At 47.7% G+C, this 14,380-nt stretch overlaps 1 protein-coding gene across 1 annotated transcript; it reads right to left on the bottom strand.

Moving 5' to 3' along the window:
• Positions 1 to 12,461: 12,461 nt before the first annotated feature.
• On the bottom strand, positions 12,462 to 14,082 carry Gadd45g (growth arrest and DNA damage inducible gamma). Its single transcript, XM_004851310.3, has 4 exons — positions 13,910 to 14,082; positions 13,505 to 13,606; positions 13,147 to 13,360; positions 12,462 to 13,049 (listed from the first exon to the last, which is right to left on the bottom strand). Exons 1-4 carry the CDS (start codon positions 13,960 to 13,962, stop codon positions 12,939 to 12,941), a joined length of 480 nt encoding a protein of 159 aa, XP_004851367.2. The 5' UTR covers positions 13,963 to 14,082; the 3' UTR covers positions 12,462 to 12,938.
• Positions 14,083 to 14,380: the final 298 nt, after the last annotated feature.

Genomic DNA, 14,380 nt, shown 5'->3' on the forward strand with positions numbered 1-14,380 from the left:
TGGTTCTGCTCCTGTAGAGAACCACCGTGACTGATGGTTGCCTTTCTGTAGAGAAAGGCAAAAGCGTTCTGGGTCCTTCCACTTTGAAAGGAGTCCTGTCCTTCACTTTTGTGGGACACATGTCAGCCTCCATGGGAAGCTGCAGAAGCAAGTCCAAAAGGCTGGGACCACCTTTGATTTTTGTCCAGCACTTGACAGTGTCAGAAAACAAGGGAGCCACACAGCCCCGGGAGAAGCACTGGTTCATACCCAGACAAGCTCACAGACCGCCTGCCCAGGGGGTCTCAAAAGTAAACCCCAGGAGGACGGGATAAATTGGAGCAAACCACTGTCAAATGAGCTGCCAGGTGAGTCAGGAAGCCTCACCCAGGCTGTGGCCACGCCATTGAGCTGGATGCCTTTTTCATTGGCACATTCACCACTCAGGGTAATTCCAGCAGCTCCCTTCTGTTCTCTCCTCATCAACCATGAGAGCATTTGGGAAACACTGCCCACCAACTGTGCTGTAGAACACTAGAAGGTATTTCCTCCTCTAACTGTATCTTGGTAATTGTTATCCAATTTCCTTTTATCTTTCATCTCCTTTTCCCTCAACATCCTCTAGTAACAACTGCTCACTTCTTTGAAATTAATTCTTTTAGCTTTCTATGTACATAAGAGTATGAAGTACCTGTCATTTTGCCTGTCTTATGTCACTTAACAAAATGACCTCAAGTCCCATCACTGTTGCTACAAATTCTTTTTATGAATGAATAATATTCCATTTGCATACAATACCACATTTTCTTTAGTCAGCCATCTAGCAATGGATACCTTGCTGCATTCTGCATATTGACTATTAGGAATAGTGCTGTAATAAACATGACCATACAGTTATCTCTTCGATAAGCTGATTTCATTTTTGTTGGATATATATGAAGAAATTAGATGACTGAATGATAAAGTACTTCTATTTTTACTTTTTTGAGGACCCCCCTCATACTAGCCTCCATAATTCCTATACTAATTCACATACCTACCAACAGTTGTGAGGGTTCTCCACATCCTCACCGGCATTTTTTAAAATAGTAACCTTCTGACTAGGGTGAAGTGACAGCTCGGTGCAGTAGTTTTGATTTGCAGTTCTCTAGTGATTAGTGATGTTGACCGCTTTTCTCACATACTTGTTTGTCCTTTGTATATCTTCTTTTAAGAAGTATGTATTCACATAATGTGCTCATTATTTAATGAGATCATTTGAGGTTTTTCTTCTGGCCAGTCATTTGAGTTCCTTATATATTCTGGAATTAATCTCTTGCCAGGTGAATATACACTGCCTCTTGATTCAATTGACAGTTTTCTTTTCTGTTCAGAAGCTTTTTAGTTTGATATAATCCTGTTTGTTTTTTATTTTGTTGCTTGTGCTTTTAGACTCTTATCTAAAAAAACCATTGCCTATATTGATGTCTTGAATTGTTTTCCCTGGGTTTATTTCTAAAAGTGTCTTAATTTCAGGTCGTACATGTAGAACTTTGGCCCGTTATGAGTTGATCATTATATATGACAAGAGATTCAGGTACAGTTTCATTCTTCCATATGTGATTATCCAGTTCCTCAGCACCATTTATTGAAGAGACTGTCCTTTCTCCAGGAAAAGTTTTTGAGGCCCCTGTTGAGAATGAGTTGGCTATAGGAAGATCTGTTAACTTCTGGGTTTCCTATTCTGTTCCTTATTCTATGTGCTTGTTTTTATGGCAGTCTTACACTTTCTGGATTACTATTGCATTGTGGGATGTCTTGAGACCAGCTAAAGTGATGCCTCTGACCTTATTCAGAGTCCTTTGTGTTTCAATATGATTTTAGGAATATTTTTCTACCTCTGTGAAGAGGGGTATACATATTTTAATGGAGATTATTTTGAATTTGTAGATTGCCTTGAGTAGTATGGAAATTTTAACAATATTAAACCCTTCAATTCATGAACATAGAAAATCTTTCTTTTTCTTTGCATCTTCAATTTCTTTCATTAGTGTTTTGCAATTTTTATCTAGAGATCATTCACTTCCTTGGTTAAATTTATTACTAGGTTTGTTTGTTTGTTTGTTTGCTTGCTTGCTTGTTGCAATACTTGGGATTGATACTAGGGACTTCACACTGAGCTACATCCCTAGTCTATTTTATTTTATTTTATTTTATTTTGAGGCAGGGTCTTGCTAGGTCACTAAAGAGTCCAGGTTGGGATTGAACTTTCTTCTATCTTCCTGCCTCAGCCTCCCAGAGGGCCAGGGTTCCAGGTATTCTCCAGCACACTCAGCTTCCTAGGGTTTATTGTTTTTGTTTCATTTCTTTTATGAATTGGATGGCTTTCTTGATTTATTTCTCAGCAACTCCACTGTTGATGTATAAAAATGCTACTGATTCTTGTATATTGCTTTTGTACCCTGCAACCTTACTGAACACAGCAGTTCTAGTAGTTTAGTAGTCTCTAGTAGTCTAGTAGTTCTAGTAGTCTATAGTCTTGAGCGCAAGTTCTTCTATGTACAGAATCATGTCCTGCTGACCTAATTAATAAAGAACTAGAGACTCCTGAAAGATTGAAAGACTGGACATCACAGTAGACAGATATGGAAATGCATGTGCACATGTGTGTGCATGTGTGTGTGCTGATGTGTATGCAAGTGTGTCAGAGGGCACAGCTGAGAGAACAGTTACAATGGCCCCATAGGAAAGTGGCATCTTATAACCAATCAAAACTTTAAGATTCTATTGGCTTCAGTCCTACACTCACAAAAGAAAAGGCTTCTGGTGGGTTTCTAGGGATGCTGAGTGCTGAGGAAAGGAAGGCCAATAATGCACCCCAATCAGACCCTGAGTCACTGGGCCCATAGGTGCTGTGTGAATTATAGCGTAGAGAGATACCACAGACCCTGAGGTCATATCCAGGAAGCACAGGAGGAAGGAATTCAAAATCCAGACCGCTCTTTACCTGCCTCCTCACCCCGATTCTTGTCTCCTGGCTAATAAGGACTAGAGGTCAGGACCAGTGTCCTATCACCCCCCTACTCTGCACCCTCTCCACCCTGGCATCCTGTCTATAGAGGGCAACCACCCTCTTTACTCATGATAGAGGGGGTGCATTGGAGGGTCCTTCCCAACAGTCCAGTTCTGTGTTTTTGGAACAAGTGAGAATTCCTTACCCTTATAAAACCCCTACAGAAACCATGGCAGCCTTGGCCAGCCATCACTGCCCCCCACCCTATGCAGAGATCATTCTGGGCACTTTGTACATTTCTGTCCCACCCAGTCCCCATGCCCCCTGCTTTCCAGGCAGAGTCACATAGCCAGTGATGCACAAGATTCCAACCCTAGCCTAAACCACAGGAAACCTCCCAGCGGCAGACATAGCCCTCCCTAGCTGGAGTGGTCCTGGCTTCCCCAGGGGTAGTGGCGAGCACAGCCACTGCTACTGACAATGGTTTCCTACAGCTGTGCCCCACTTTCCCAGTAAACAAAGGCTGTACACCGTATGGTGTACCCTTCAATCTTGTTCTGATCAAGGCTGTCTTAGTCCCCTTGAGCTGCTATAACAAAATACCACAGATTGAGTGGCTTCTATTGGAAGCCCAAGAGCAAGACATGGGAGGTTTGGTGTCTGGTGAGGGCTGCCTGGTCAGAAGGCATCTGAGACTCTCCATCACACTGACTCGGATTCTGGGCAGGAGCCACAGCATGTATCACCAGCTCTTGCCGGCTGTAGGACCTGGCTATAGAGGCTCCCTGCTTCCCCACCCTACCCCCACCTGCCCCTCCAGCTTCTGCAGCTCCACCTGAATGGGTAGCAGCTTCTCACCTGAGTCTTCTTTGTGCTTCTTAGAGAAGTAGAGAATGCCCGGAAGAATACCCAGAGGTTATCTGGTAAGAGAGTCACAGCTGGCTCCCACTAGTGACTGTTGAAGCAAAAGCACCCTTTCATTCCCTGCACAGAGACCATGGGCATCTGCACTGCCAGGGGGTGGGGGTGGGACTGTATTATTCAGCTTTTCTATTACATAAGAAAATACCTAAGATAATCAACCCATAAGAGAAAAGGTCTAACTTGGCTCACATGTCAATCACTTGGCCCCTTTGTTCTGGGCTTGTGAGATGACCCATCAGGGCAGGCAGGGCAGGCAGGAGTGTCAGGTGGAGCGAGACCACTTGGGTGATGGTCAAGAAGCAGGACAGGAAGAAGAAGGGGCTGGGGCCCCACAGTCCCCTTCAAGGTCACACCTCCAAAGCCCTAAGACCTCCCACCAGGCTTCGCCTCTTAAAGATTCCACCATTTCCCAAGAGCACCATGCTGGGGACCAATTCTTTCAAACGCTGCCCTTTGGGGGACATTACAGATGCACATGACAGCACCCTCAACTTTGGGCAGCCTACATTGGTCTTCCGTGACCACGCACCTGTTCCCTGGACTTGACCTTGTTTTGGTCTTCCAGAACTAGAACTTGAGTGATTTGCAGAACTCCAAAGGTAGAAAATGAGCACACAGTACTTTTAAATGGCTTTCCTGATAGCTGAGCACACAACTGGCATCCTCTTTCCTGGAAATTTAGCATGAAATTCTTGCTCAGTGCTACGAGTTCCATGAATTCCTCTGCTGCTGTGAATCACTCCAACCCGCTTTAATCTTGCTATGAAAAAAGACATTTCCTCCAGACCGTACGTTTCTTTTCTTTGCACTTTGCCTTTGACTGTAATGTTGGTGTTGTTCTTCAGAATTCTATTTGCCTATACTTCATCATAATAAAAAGTCAACAAATTTTAAAACATCCTCCTGAATTTTCCCACTCATGGAAGATAGGATATAAATGAGTACCCCCCAGGCTACCATTACAGGGTGAGGAGAGATGAAGAGATAGTGTCAGAAATCAGAATTGATTTAAACTACCATGTTGCATAACTGACAGGCTTGTAAACCTCAACCCGCAGCAAGCGCTGAATGCTGAAAAAAATGAATCATAGAAACTGGCAAGTCCCCTCACCCTCTTCAGGTAACAAAGTGAAACCACACCAATTGCTTGGTCTGAGGCAAAGGTGGGCAGTGGTTACAGGATCAGAAACCCACTTTGCGGGGGGAGAAAAGCTTCACCATCCTCTCGCAAGTGTCCCCATAACTGACTGTGTGCTGTCTGCCTGGCTTCCAGACAGCAAGGCACAGGCTCTTCCTGGATCTCATTGATCTATTTTCTCCACTCCAGGGCTAGAGAGACCTACAAATGAGTTTACTTCTCCTAACAGGAAGCCGTGCGCAACAATAGCCAAAGGATCTTTGCTGTAACCAAAAGATTGTATTACAAGAAAATTAAGCCAAATTGCAAATGTCTTAGGCAAGAGGAGAGCCCATGTTCTCACCCACATCCTTCCTCTGAAGAATTCGAACTCTGTGGCCCACCTGCCTGCTGTGGGCAAGATCTCACCACCAGAAGTGAGCCCCCAGGGGCCACATTGTTCTCGGCCAGCTTTGAAGATGAGGATCCTCTGGGTATGCCTGAAAGCTCAGATCCCAGAAGACCCAAAACTCCCCGAAATGCTTATCTGCAACAAGCAGCTTCACCTCTCTGAGCTCATTTCTTCACCTGAAAAATGCAGAATGAATAACTCTTTCTTCCCAGACACAAATCTGTGGTTTGATGGCACTTGGGAATTTTCACATCAAGGGAAGTTTGGGGGTAAAAATTAATGATTCAGTGACCCCTGAGTTTTTGATTTCACAGGAAGGAATACGGAATATAAGATTGTCAATATAGTCACACCCCTGATCCACAGTTAAACTTTCTGACATTTCATTTTCCCTCAGTCAGGCATGGTCTGAAAACTTTACATGGAAAATTCCACAAATAAGTGATTCATACATTCTATACAACCCTTATTACATTACATTGTTATAATTGTTTTACATTATTATTAGTTGCTGTTAACCTCTTCCTGTGCCTAATTTATAAATGAATCTTTATCATAGATATGAATGTAGGAAAAAAACGTGTTATATAGGGTCCACAGGGTCTATCCACAGTTTCAGGCATTTCTGCAAGGCTTGGAATGCATCTCCAAGAATAAGAACTGTGGCATCCTGCAGGGATGAGTGGACTCTAGCCACAACCAGGACCTGACCAGAGGCACAGCCACCCCACTGACCCCTTGGTGACATTGGAAGATCCCACGCCAACACTGCCATCTCCTCTTCCTAGGGTCATCCCCGAGAATGCTAAGATGAAGCCAGCCTTAGAGTGTGGAAGTCCAGCCCAGTGCAGTGCCTTCTCTACTCGGGCCTGCCAGGCCAGAATCAGCCTATTGGCCTAGTGGGACTCCCATCTGGGGTCCCAAGAATTTGATGTGGTCAGGACTCAGTTCCTTGCATCTGTAGGGTTAGGCTCCTGTTTTCTTGCTGGCTGTCAGCCATGATCCACCTGTCCTATTTCTAAGGGTCTCCCCAGTCCTTGCTTTGTAGCTAACTCATTGTCAAACCCAGAAGTGATATGTGGAATCCTTCCCACATCTGGAAACTTTCTTCATTCTCTCTCCTATGACCAGCCAATCTTTTCTTTCCAAAGGTTCATGAGATTGGATTTGGCCCAGGCAAGCATTTCCCTGTTTTCAGATCTCCTCTTTAGTAGCTGTAACAACACCCACAAAATCCCTTAATCTCATAATCTCAAGAGTAACACAAAGAGATGAATCTCCATCAGAGGGTCATGGTAGAACTGATGAGATGTCACCTGGGACACCAGCTAGGATGATGATGAAAACTTCCAAGTAAGATGCCAGGCATATAGGACAGGTGGAGATGTGACCTGCTGCCCATGGACCCTCATTGTGAGAAATGTATTGTATTAAAGTACAGAAGAGGCTCAGGGGATTCAGGGAGGATCCCTGAGATATTGACAAGATCCCTATCCACAGAAAATAGCTCATCTCTGGGTTAGATTGTGTGGAATCTCCATGCTCCCAATAGAGAAGCTGTTCAGGTGACCTTCACTGCTATGAGCTTGACGTTCTTAGCTCTGCCTTTGTGCTGGAAGACAACCCCGCCAGAGGAGCAGGCAGCCAATCCCTTAGAGGGTGTCCCTGCACGCACAGTGTTTTCAGCACGGCCTGACATTCATTTCCATTCAGACTGTAGTTTCCACAACCACACATCTTCGGAAGTGTATTCCTTCTTGTTTCAAAAGAGCTGAAACACTGTGTTCTCCTGGAAACACTGTGTTCCATTCTGAGGCTTGAAAGAGACTCACGGGGAAAACGCCCTATTGATTGTTACCTGGCATTGGCTTCAGGTAAAGTCCTGTGTCTGCTGTTGCCTGGTGCTTCTTGCCTGGAGACCATTTGGGGGACAGTGACTCCCCATCTCTTCTCCTTTCTTTCCACCCTCTACCTGCCCCAGGGATGGAGGCACCCCAGATACTCTAGTCCCGTTTAACTCAGATGACCCAGGTGCCAAGGGAGTTAGGCAAAGACAGGGAGATGGGAAAATAAGCTGGTGTGCTATCACCACTGATGCCCAGGTCAAGGTGCAAGACAAAGCCACAGGCTGAGTCCAGCCCTACACAGCACATCAAGAGCCTTTCTGCTGCTTGACTGCCCACACCAGATGTCCCCCAAATGTGTATGTAGCAGGGAACAGTCCCACATGGCCCTCGGGGGTAAAAATGAAGGGCTAGGAGCCGAGAAAAGGGATAAGGGTCAGAAGTAAGAGCCAGGGCAGAGCACAGAGCATTCTAAGAGCGAGTGTGCTAGGACATGTTTGGGGGCCTAGAGCCACGTGTGCCCCAGGCTGGGAAATGACAGCTCCATTGTGCATTGCCACAAAGCTCAGAACCACCTCAAAGGCAGGATTCTGCCCTCCAGGTACAGAAAGCAGTGAGGGAGGCATGGGGCCAGTGAGGTCAGGCATGGTTCTTCTCCCTGGACCCTTTGTCAGCCCAGGCATACCTGGAGCTCAGTCATACTCAGGCACTGCTGGGCTTGGCCTCCACATGGGAGGAGGGGCCCATCTTATGCAGATGAGGGAGCTGAGGAGAGAGCGGGCTGGGTAGTCTCCCTCAGAGAGAGCCCCAGTGCCAGGCCAAGCTCCTCAGAATAATATGTTAGGAATAAAGGCAGTTTCTTCCTTGTCTGAGTCCCCAGGGCCTGGCCCAGAGCAGACCACTACTTGGGAAGAGGAGGAAGAGTGGGAAAGGCAGAAGGAAGCAGAATCAGAATGGGAGAAAAAGTACTGTATATTAGTCAGCTTTCCCATTGCTGGGACATAATACCTGACACTTGAGATTTACAAGAGGAGAGGTTTCATTTGGCTCATGATTTCAAGGGGATTCAGTCCATGGTCAGCTGGCTGCAAGGGGGAAACATCATGGCAGAAGGCTGTTGAGAAACAAAGTTGCTTAATTTGTGACAGCCAAGAAGCAAAGCAGGGAAACAGTGCCAGAGAGGAAGGGGCCAAGGACCAGACATAACCCTAAGGCCACATCTTCATGATTCATACTGAGAAGTGTGTCTTACCTGAACCCTCAGAGGGATCCAAAAGCCCATCACCCACCACAGGAAGTGAAGGGAATGAAGGAAGGAGAGAGAGAGATGGAGAAGGAGGAGGAGGGAGATTTTAGGGGAGCGAAGAAAATGAGAAGGTTCGGGGATGTGGGAGAGAGGGGGTATGGTCAAGTATGCCTGGGAAGTCACTATGAGGCTTCCTAGGAAAGCACATCATCAAATTAGTGGAAGGGTTGCATTGAAGAGAACTCAATGGGAGAAGGAAATAAATGAGAAATGGTGTTTATGGCACCAAAATTGCTGGAACCTAAATGTGATATCTCTTCTAGGTGGGCTGTAGGCATCTCACAACATGAGAAATTAGTGTGGGAAGAGAGCATCCCTGGCACTCACATTTCTCACTTCCTGTCATCATATTTTCAAGGCTGGATAAGTGGGTGACAGAGGGGCCTGAGGATCTGAGCCTGGGCCCTCCCCACAATGCAGTCCAGACCTTCCAGGCAGCAAAGGACTGGTTGGGAGTCCATGCCCAGTACTGCACGAGCATTGCACATGCCCAAGAAATACCAACTGGACTAATCAGGGTTGAATGAATGCAGGCTAGAACTATGAAGGGGGAGAGCCCATCCGCCCTAAGGCTATGTATTCCTCTCCACCACCAGAAACTCACAGACTCTGAAGCTCTCTACTGAGGTGTGGCTCAGTGCTTGGTGAGCACATACAAGGCTCTGGCTTTGATGCCCAGTACAAAAAAAAAGGAAGGAAGGAAGGAAGGAAGGAGAAAGAGAGAGAGAAAGAAAGAAAGAAAGGAAGGAAGGAAGGAAGGAAGGAAGGAAGGAAGGAAGGAAGAAAGAAAGAAAGAAAGAAAGAAAGAAAGAAAGAAAGAAAGAAAGAAAGAAAGAAAGAAAGAAAGAAAGAGAGGAAGGATTCTGTAACCCTGGTGGGGTGGAAGCCACCTGCTCCCAGGTACAGTCACCTTTTCGTGGCACACAGACAGCCTTCAGCCTTCACCGGGCATTTTCCTCGAATCCTCAGACTTGCTAAGAGAAGTTGTGGAAGGACAATTTCCTTCTGACCATTTGGGTGACATGTCCAAATGAAGAGTCTGGGGGCCAATATATTGGAAAACCAATTGAAAAGTGCAAGAATCTTGAAAAAAGCAAAAATGCTTATCCGCTCATGGAGCTGACCTCATGAGCCTTGCTGTGTTTTCTGAAAAATTCGTTTGTTGCTTTTTCTCAAGTGACTCTTTTTAAACCTCCAGAGCAATACAGATTGTGCTATTAAGGTGAATGGTTTCGCAAAATGTGTAACACAGAGAATTAGACCCTTTAAAAATAAACTCAAAAATCATTTTGTCCTATTATTTTAACAGCTACTTGGGTTGAACCAGGAAGTGTGGACAAAGGTTGCACATGGCCCTCCTCGCAGCTCTCACTGTCATTTCATTTTTATGACAAGTGATTTGCCAGTGCAAATTTGTGTAGCAGTGATCTTGTGTGAAACATTTTTTAAAAATAAAAAACAGTATGCCGGACTTTCATTGCTCTGGTGTGTAACAGGTCTGCTGTAGACAGGTGACACTTGAAATCTTGCAGCAAGCAGGAGGTTCACCTTGTTCAGTGAGGACTCCAAGGTAAAGACAACTCTCAAATGGGGTCACAGATTGAAATGTGCATTTTTACTCATCTGTTAGTGTCTACAAGGTTGTTCATTACATATGCAGTGCAATAGCATATGAACAAAAGGAGAGGGTGAGCCAAAGACAGCTTCCTAAAAATGTCATGTGTGTTTGTGATCTTACATAATATATCAAACCCCAGACAAGAAAAAAAAAGTCAGAAGAAACTATACCCAACTGGGGTGATACTGGTTAGTTATCAGTTTTTCACTACTTTGCAATTTTTCTGCAATGAATATACGTAACTTTTATAAATGCAAAAAGTTTTCTCACAAAGATAGCCTTCTTTCCTACTTCAGCCTGCCAGTCTACAAGCACTCCAGTATCTGGAAGCCCAACCCAGCAGGCACATGTGGATTCTGGAACCAGATTCCCCAGTCCCAAATCCTCTAGTCCATGTGGTGCTCTGCAGTGTTGAGCAAACATTTCCATTAGCTTTGAAGTATTATTGTCATTAACAGTTATCCATCATTTTCTAGAGCCAGGCCATTGTGTTCAACAGTCTACATAGGTCATCTCAACCTGCACATAATTAGCATGTATAGAGGCTTATATATGCATTATTACACGTGTTTATAAACATGCATTGTATTAGCTGCCTTCTTGATTACTTCATTTAAATATAGTAATATGCAATCAACAAGAAAAGGAAGGATGGAAAGGAAGGGGAGAGAGAGAGAGACTTTCAGCTGCCATAACCCCCATCCTCCCAGCATTTTCTGCCCTCTGCAAATTCTCCAAGCTCCTGCAGCTTTAACAGGTGGCTTCTCAGTAAGCTGCAGCCCCAGGAAGCTAAGTATCTTATGGGCTGCCAACTCAATGATCTCCAAGTGTCGCCTGAAAGGGAGGAGGGTCTGGCAGCCTGCTTTGTTCAACGTTCTGCTGAATTTACTCATTTAAGGGTACATTTTAAAGTAATTATGCCCTTTGTGTTTTATTACAGCATGTTATGGCAAATGGTCCTTTTGCCAGAATGCACCCCCACAAGACTCTAATTCAGAAAACTCAAGATTTGGGGCAGCAAAGAGGTTAAACATTAAATAAAGTTGGGTACAAACACAGCTGAATTATTTCACTAGGTTTCTGCCTCATGGAGGAGTAAATGTTTTTAAGAGCTAATAAATGGGAAACAGGATGCTTTTTTCATTGGCAGAGTAATTAAGCTCCTATGGTTTTCCTGTTGTCTTGCAAATGCTTGGACAATTTGGAGAGAATTTTAAAAGTGGCATTCAACCAGGCAAAGCAGCCCTCCAAGGTCTGCTGATAAATCCGCTGAATGTCCTTCCTAGAAAAACAGCACTCCGCCCCGCCTTTCCCGAAGGCTCTCTGGCTGCCCGGCAGCGGGGCTGACAGCATGCAAGCCCCACGTGCACTTCCCCTGCCTGAAAGCCGCTACTTATAGCCAGGCACAGGGAGTGAAACCAACACATTCTGCCCTAATAAAAAAGACCGATGTACTCCGGACATTTCCCCCTAGATCTTCCTGAAGACAGCCTTACCTTAATCCCCCACCACCACCGCTTAAGTCTTTAAAAGGAATAGTAAATAGCAGCAAGTCCTCTTTAACTCTGATGTGGGCAGAGGACACTCAAAATAGGAGATGGCAGATGCCAGCCCCACTCAGAATTGCTCATGCCTATTTATATAAATGCTGCCTTCCAATTTTTGCTCAGATCTTGTAAGTTCTATCATATCCAAGACAAAATGATGACTCACAGTTGAACGCAGTCTCAGTGTCATATTTGATATTAATACCTTTGTAGGGCTGCTTTGTCAGAGCAATTAAGGGAAGAAAGTCCCTGCAAGCAGCAGCCTGCCCCCATCCTCGGACCACAAAGGGCAGGGCTGCAGAAGGCAGCCCTCATTGTGCAGGCCGCCAGGGCGGCCTCAGACAAGCTGTTCAGATAAGCAGCTGTCGAGAGGAGGGGGCGGGGCCGGAGGGGGAGGGGAGGTACAGAGGCAGAGGTCACTGTCATCGGATTGGATTGCAAGCCTTGAGCCGTTTGGGGACATCTTATCTCAAGTATGCCCCTGTCTTGCAAGTTTAAAATCTTCCTAAAAGGAGAGCAACAGGAGTCAGGCTCAAGTTCTACCCTAATGCTTCACAGACAGCATCCCCTCCCCCACTACCAGCCCAAGGAGCCCGCAATTCTGGCCCAACAGGAAGCTGGGAACAGGTGCCACCAACTCCATTGGGATCCAGCAATCATCTGAAACATCTGTCAACACCTCCCTGAGACAAGGATCCCCTACCCACAATGAAAAGCCGAAGTTTGTTTCATCAAGTTTATTGTAAAATTCAAAGCTTCAATGGCAGTATTCTTTAGAAAATGAAACATCGACCGGATCCCTTTTGAAAAAGCACAGCAGCCTGCGAAGTCCATCAGAACCCGCGGCTGCACCAAGTCCGGATCGCCTGGCTGGCCTTTCCACGGCTCAGGAGGAGCACAGGTGCTGAGTCATGCCTACCCAGCCAGAATGTCCTTCCCAGCCCTGTGGCCAACGTCCCCACCTCCTTCCTGAGCAAGCAGCCACTCTGGACACTCGAAGAGTCCTCCGCTTGGGCCAGTCTGCCCTGCCTTGGCCAGGCCCCTCCTGGGGAGGCTTGCTCCTCGCTCTCCAGGCCTACGCCTGCCAGTCTCCATGTCGCACTCGGGTGTCCTCGGAGGGCCCCTCCAGAGCCAGCAGCGCGCTAGGCGCCCTGGGGCGTCACCCCGTCGTCGATCAGACCAAGGCCCCTCCCGGGAGGTCACTCGGGAAGGGTAATGCTGGGTACCCAGTCGTTGACTCTGCGGCTCTCCTCGCAAAACAGACTAAGCTTCTCCAAGGCTGGGTCCTTCCACGCGTCCTCATTGGGGTTCTGGCGGGAGAGCACAGCACGGGATGAGCGGGCTGGCCTCGGGCCAAGATTGGGCGTGGGGGAAAGACACCGCGGAGGGGACAGAGGCGGCACTCACCGAAATGAGGATGCAGTGCAGGTCGCCTGGCGTGCCCGCCTCGTCGCCGGCGCTCACGATCGCCGCCAGCCTCTGCACGTCGCCCACGCGCACGATGTCGATGTCGTTCTCGCAGCAGAACGCCTGGATCAGCGTGAAGTGGATTTGCAGCGCGATATCGCCCTCGTCCTCCTCATCTGCGGCCAGCACGCAGAAGGTCACGTTGTCAGGGTCCCTGCGCAGCAGATAAGAACCACAAGGTCAGGGTCTGAGCGCCCCGGTCTTCTCGGCGCGGCCTCCAAGACCGCCCCCCCACCCCAGCCAACTCCATCTCCCAACTCGAGTCACCTCGCCCAACCCAAGCTGCGTCTATACTCACACATTCAGGACTTTGGCGGACTCGTAGACGCCGGCGGTGAGGCAGCCCTGGCGCTGAGCCGATAACAGCAGCTCGTGCAGAGCTTTCCCGGCGCCCTGCATCCTGTGAAAAGCGGAGCCGTGAGCTGTGACTCCCAGGCCCCGGATCCCAAGCTCCAACCTGCTCTCTTGCCAACACCCAGTATCCGCACCCTGGCTCCCGACCCGGCCGGCAGCCCGCACCCCTGCCTCTCTAGCTCCCCGGTCTTGCTCGTGGGCTGGCACTCTGACAGTCCAGCCGCAGGAGCACACCGCTGGCTGCCCAGCCCTGGCACGACGCCTGCACTCCACCGGCACTCCGTGCCGGCTCGCACCCCGCAGGCTTACATCCCACAGGATCCCAAGGTCTCAGCGCCCCGATACCCACCTGGCTGTGCTTTCCGGAACTGTATCCTGGCCGCGGACTTCTTCTAGAGTCATGATGCGTTTGATAAGCAGCAAGTTATCCAAATGTCACAAGCGCTAAGGGAACTCGTGAGCAGACGCGACTGCTAGCTTCCAGCCAGGCGCGCCCACCTCCAGCGAGTGCGCCAGCAACAGACGCGGCGTCCTTATATAGGCCGGTCCTCCCGGCGCCGCCAGCTGGCGAGAGGCTGCGCGCCCATTGGCCGGCGCCCGCTTTCTGATGCAAATGAGGCGGCAGGCCGACGGCTCGTGCCAGAAGGCCACGTGGGGAGGGGTGCGCCGAGGCGGGGGCGGGGGGGGGTGACAATACCTCAAATCTGCCGCTTTTGTCCTGGTGTTACCAGGCAGACTGGAGCCTGCAGATTTCATGTCGCCTTTCTTTTTTAAAAAAGTCCTTAAAAGGAAAAAGTTAAAAAACTACACTCTTGTTTGC

The sequence above is a fragment of the Heterocephalus glaber genome, unplaced genomic scaffold (assembly GCF_053883595.1).
Source record: "Heterocephalus glaber isolate CG9 unplaced genomic scaffold, H.glaber_assembly_v1.0 deba00000621, whole genome shotgun sequence".
Classification (NCBI taxonomy): Eukaryota; Metazoa; Chordata; class Mammalia; order Rodentia; family Bathyergidae; genus Heterocephalus; species Heterocephalus glaber.

Coding starts and splice junctions, on each gene's coding strand:
- Gadd45g (XM_004851310.3), bottom strand. CDS start 13,962: ATGACTCTAGAAGAAGTCCGCGGCCAGGATACAGTTCCGGAAAGCACA. Junction 13,361..13,504: donor TCCGCCAAAGTCCTGAATGT/GTGAGTATAGAC, acceptor TCTGCTGCGCAG/GGACCCTGACAACGTGACCT. Junction 13,050..13,146: donor TGCACTGCATCCTCATTTCG/GTGAGTGCCGCC, acceptor CTCTCCCGCCAG/AACCCCAATGAGGACGCGTG.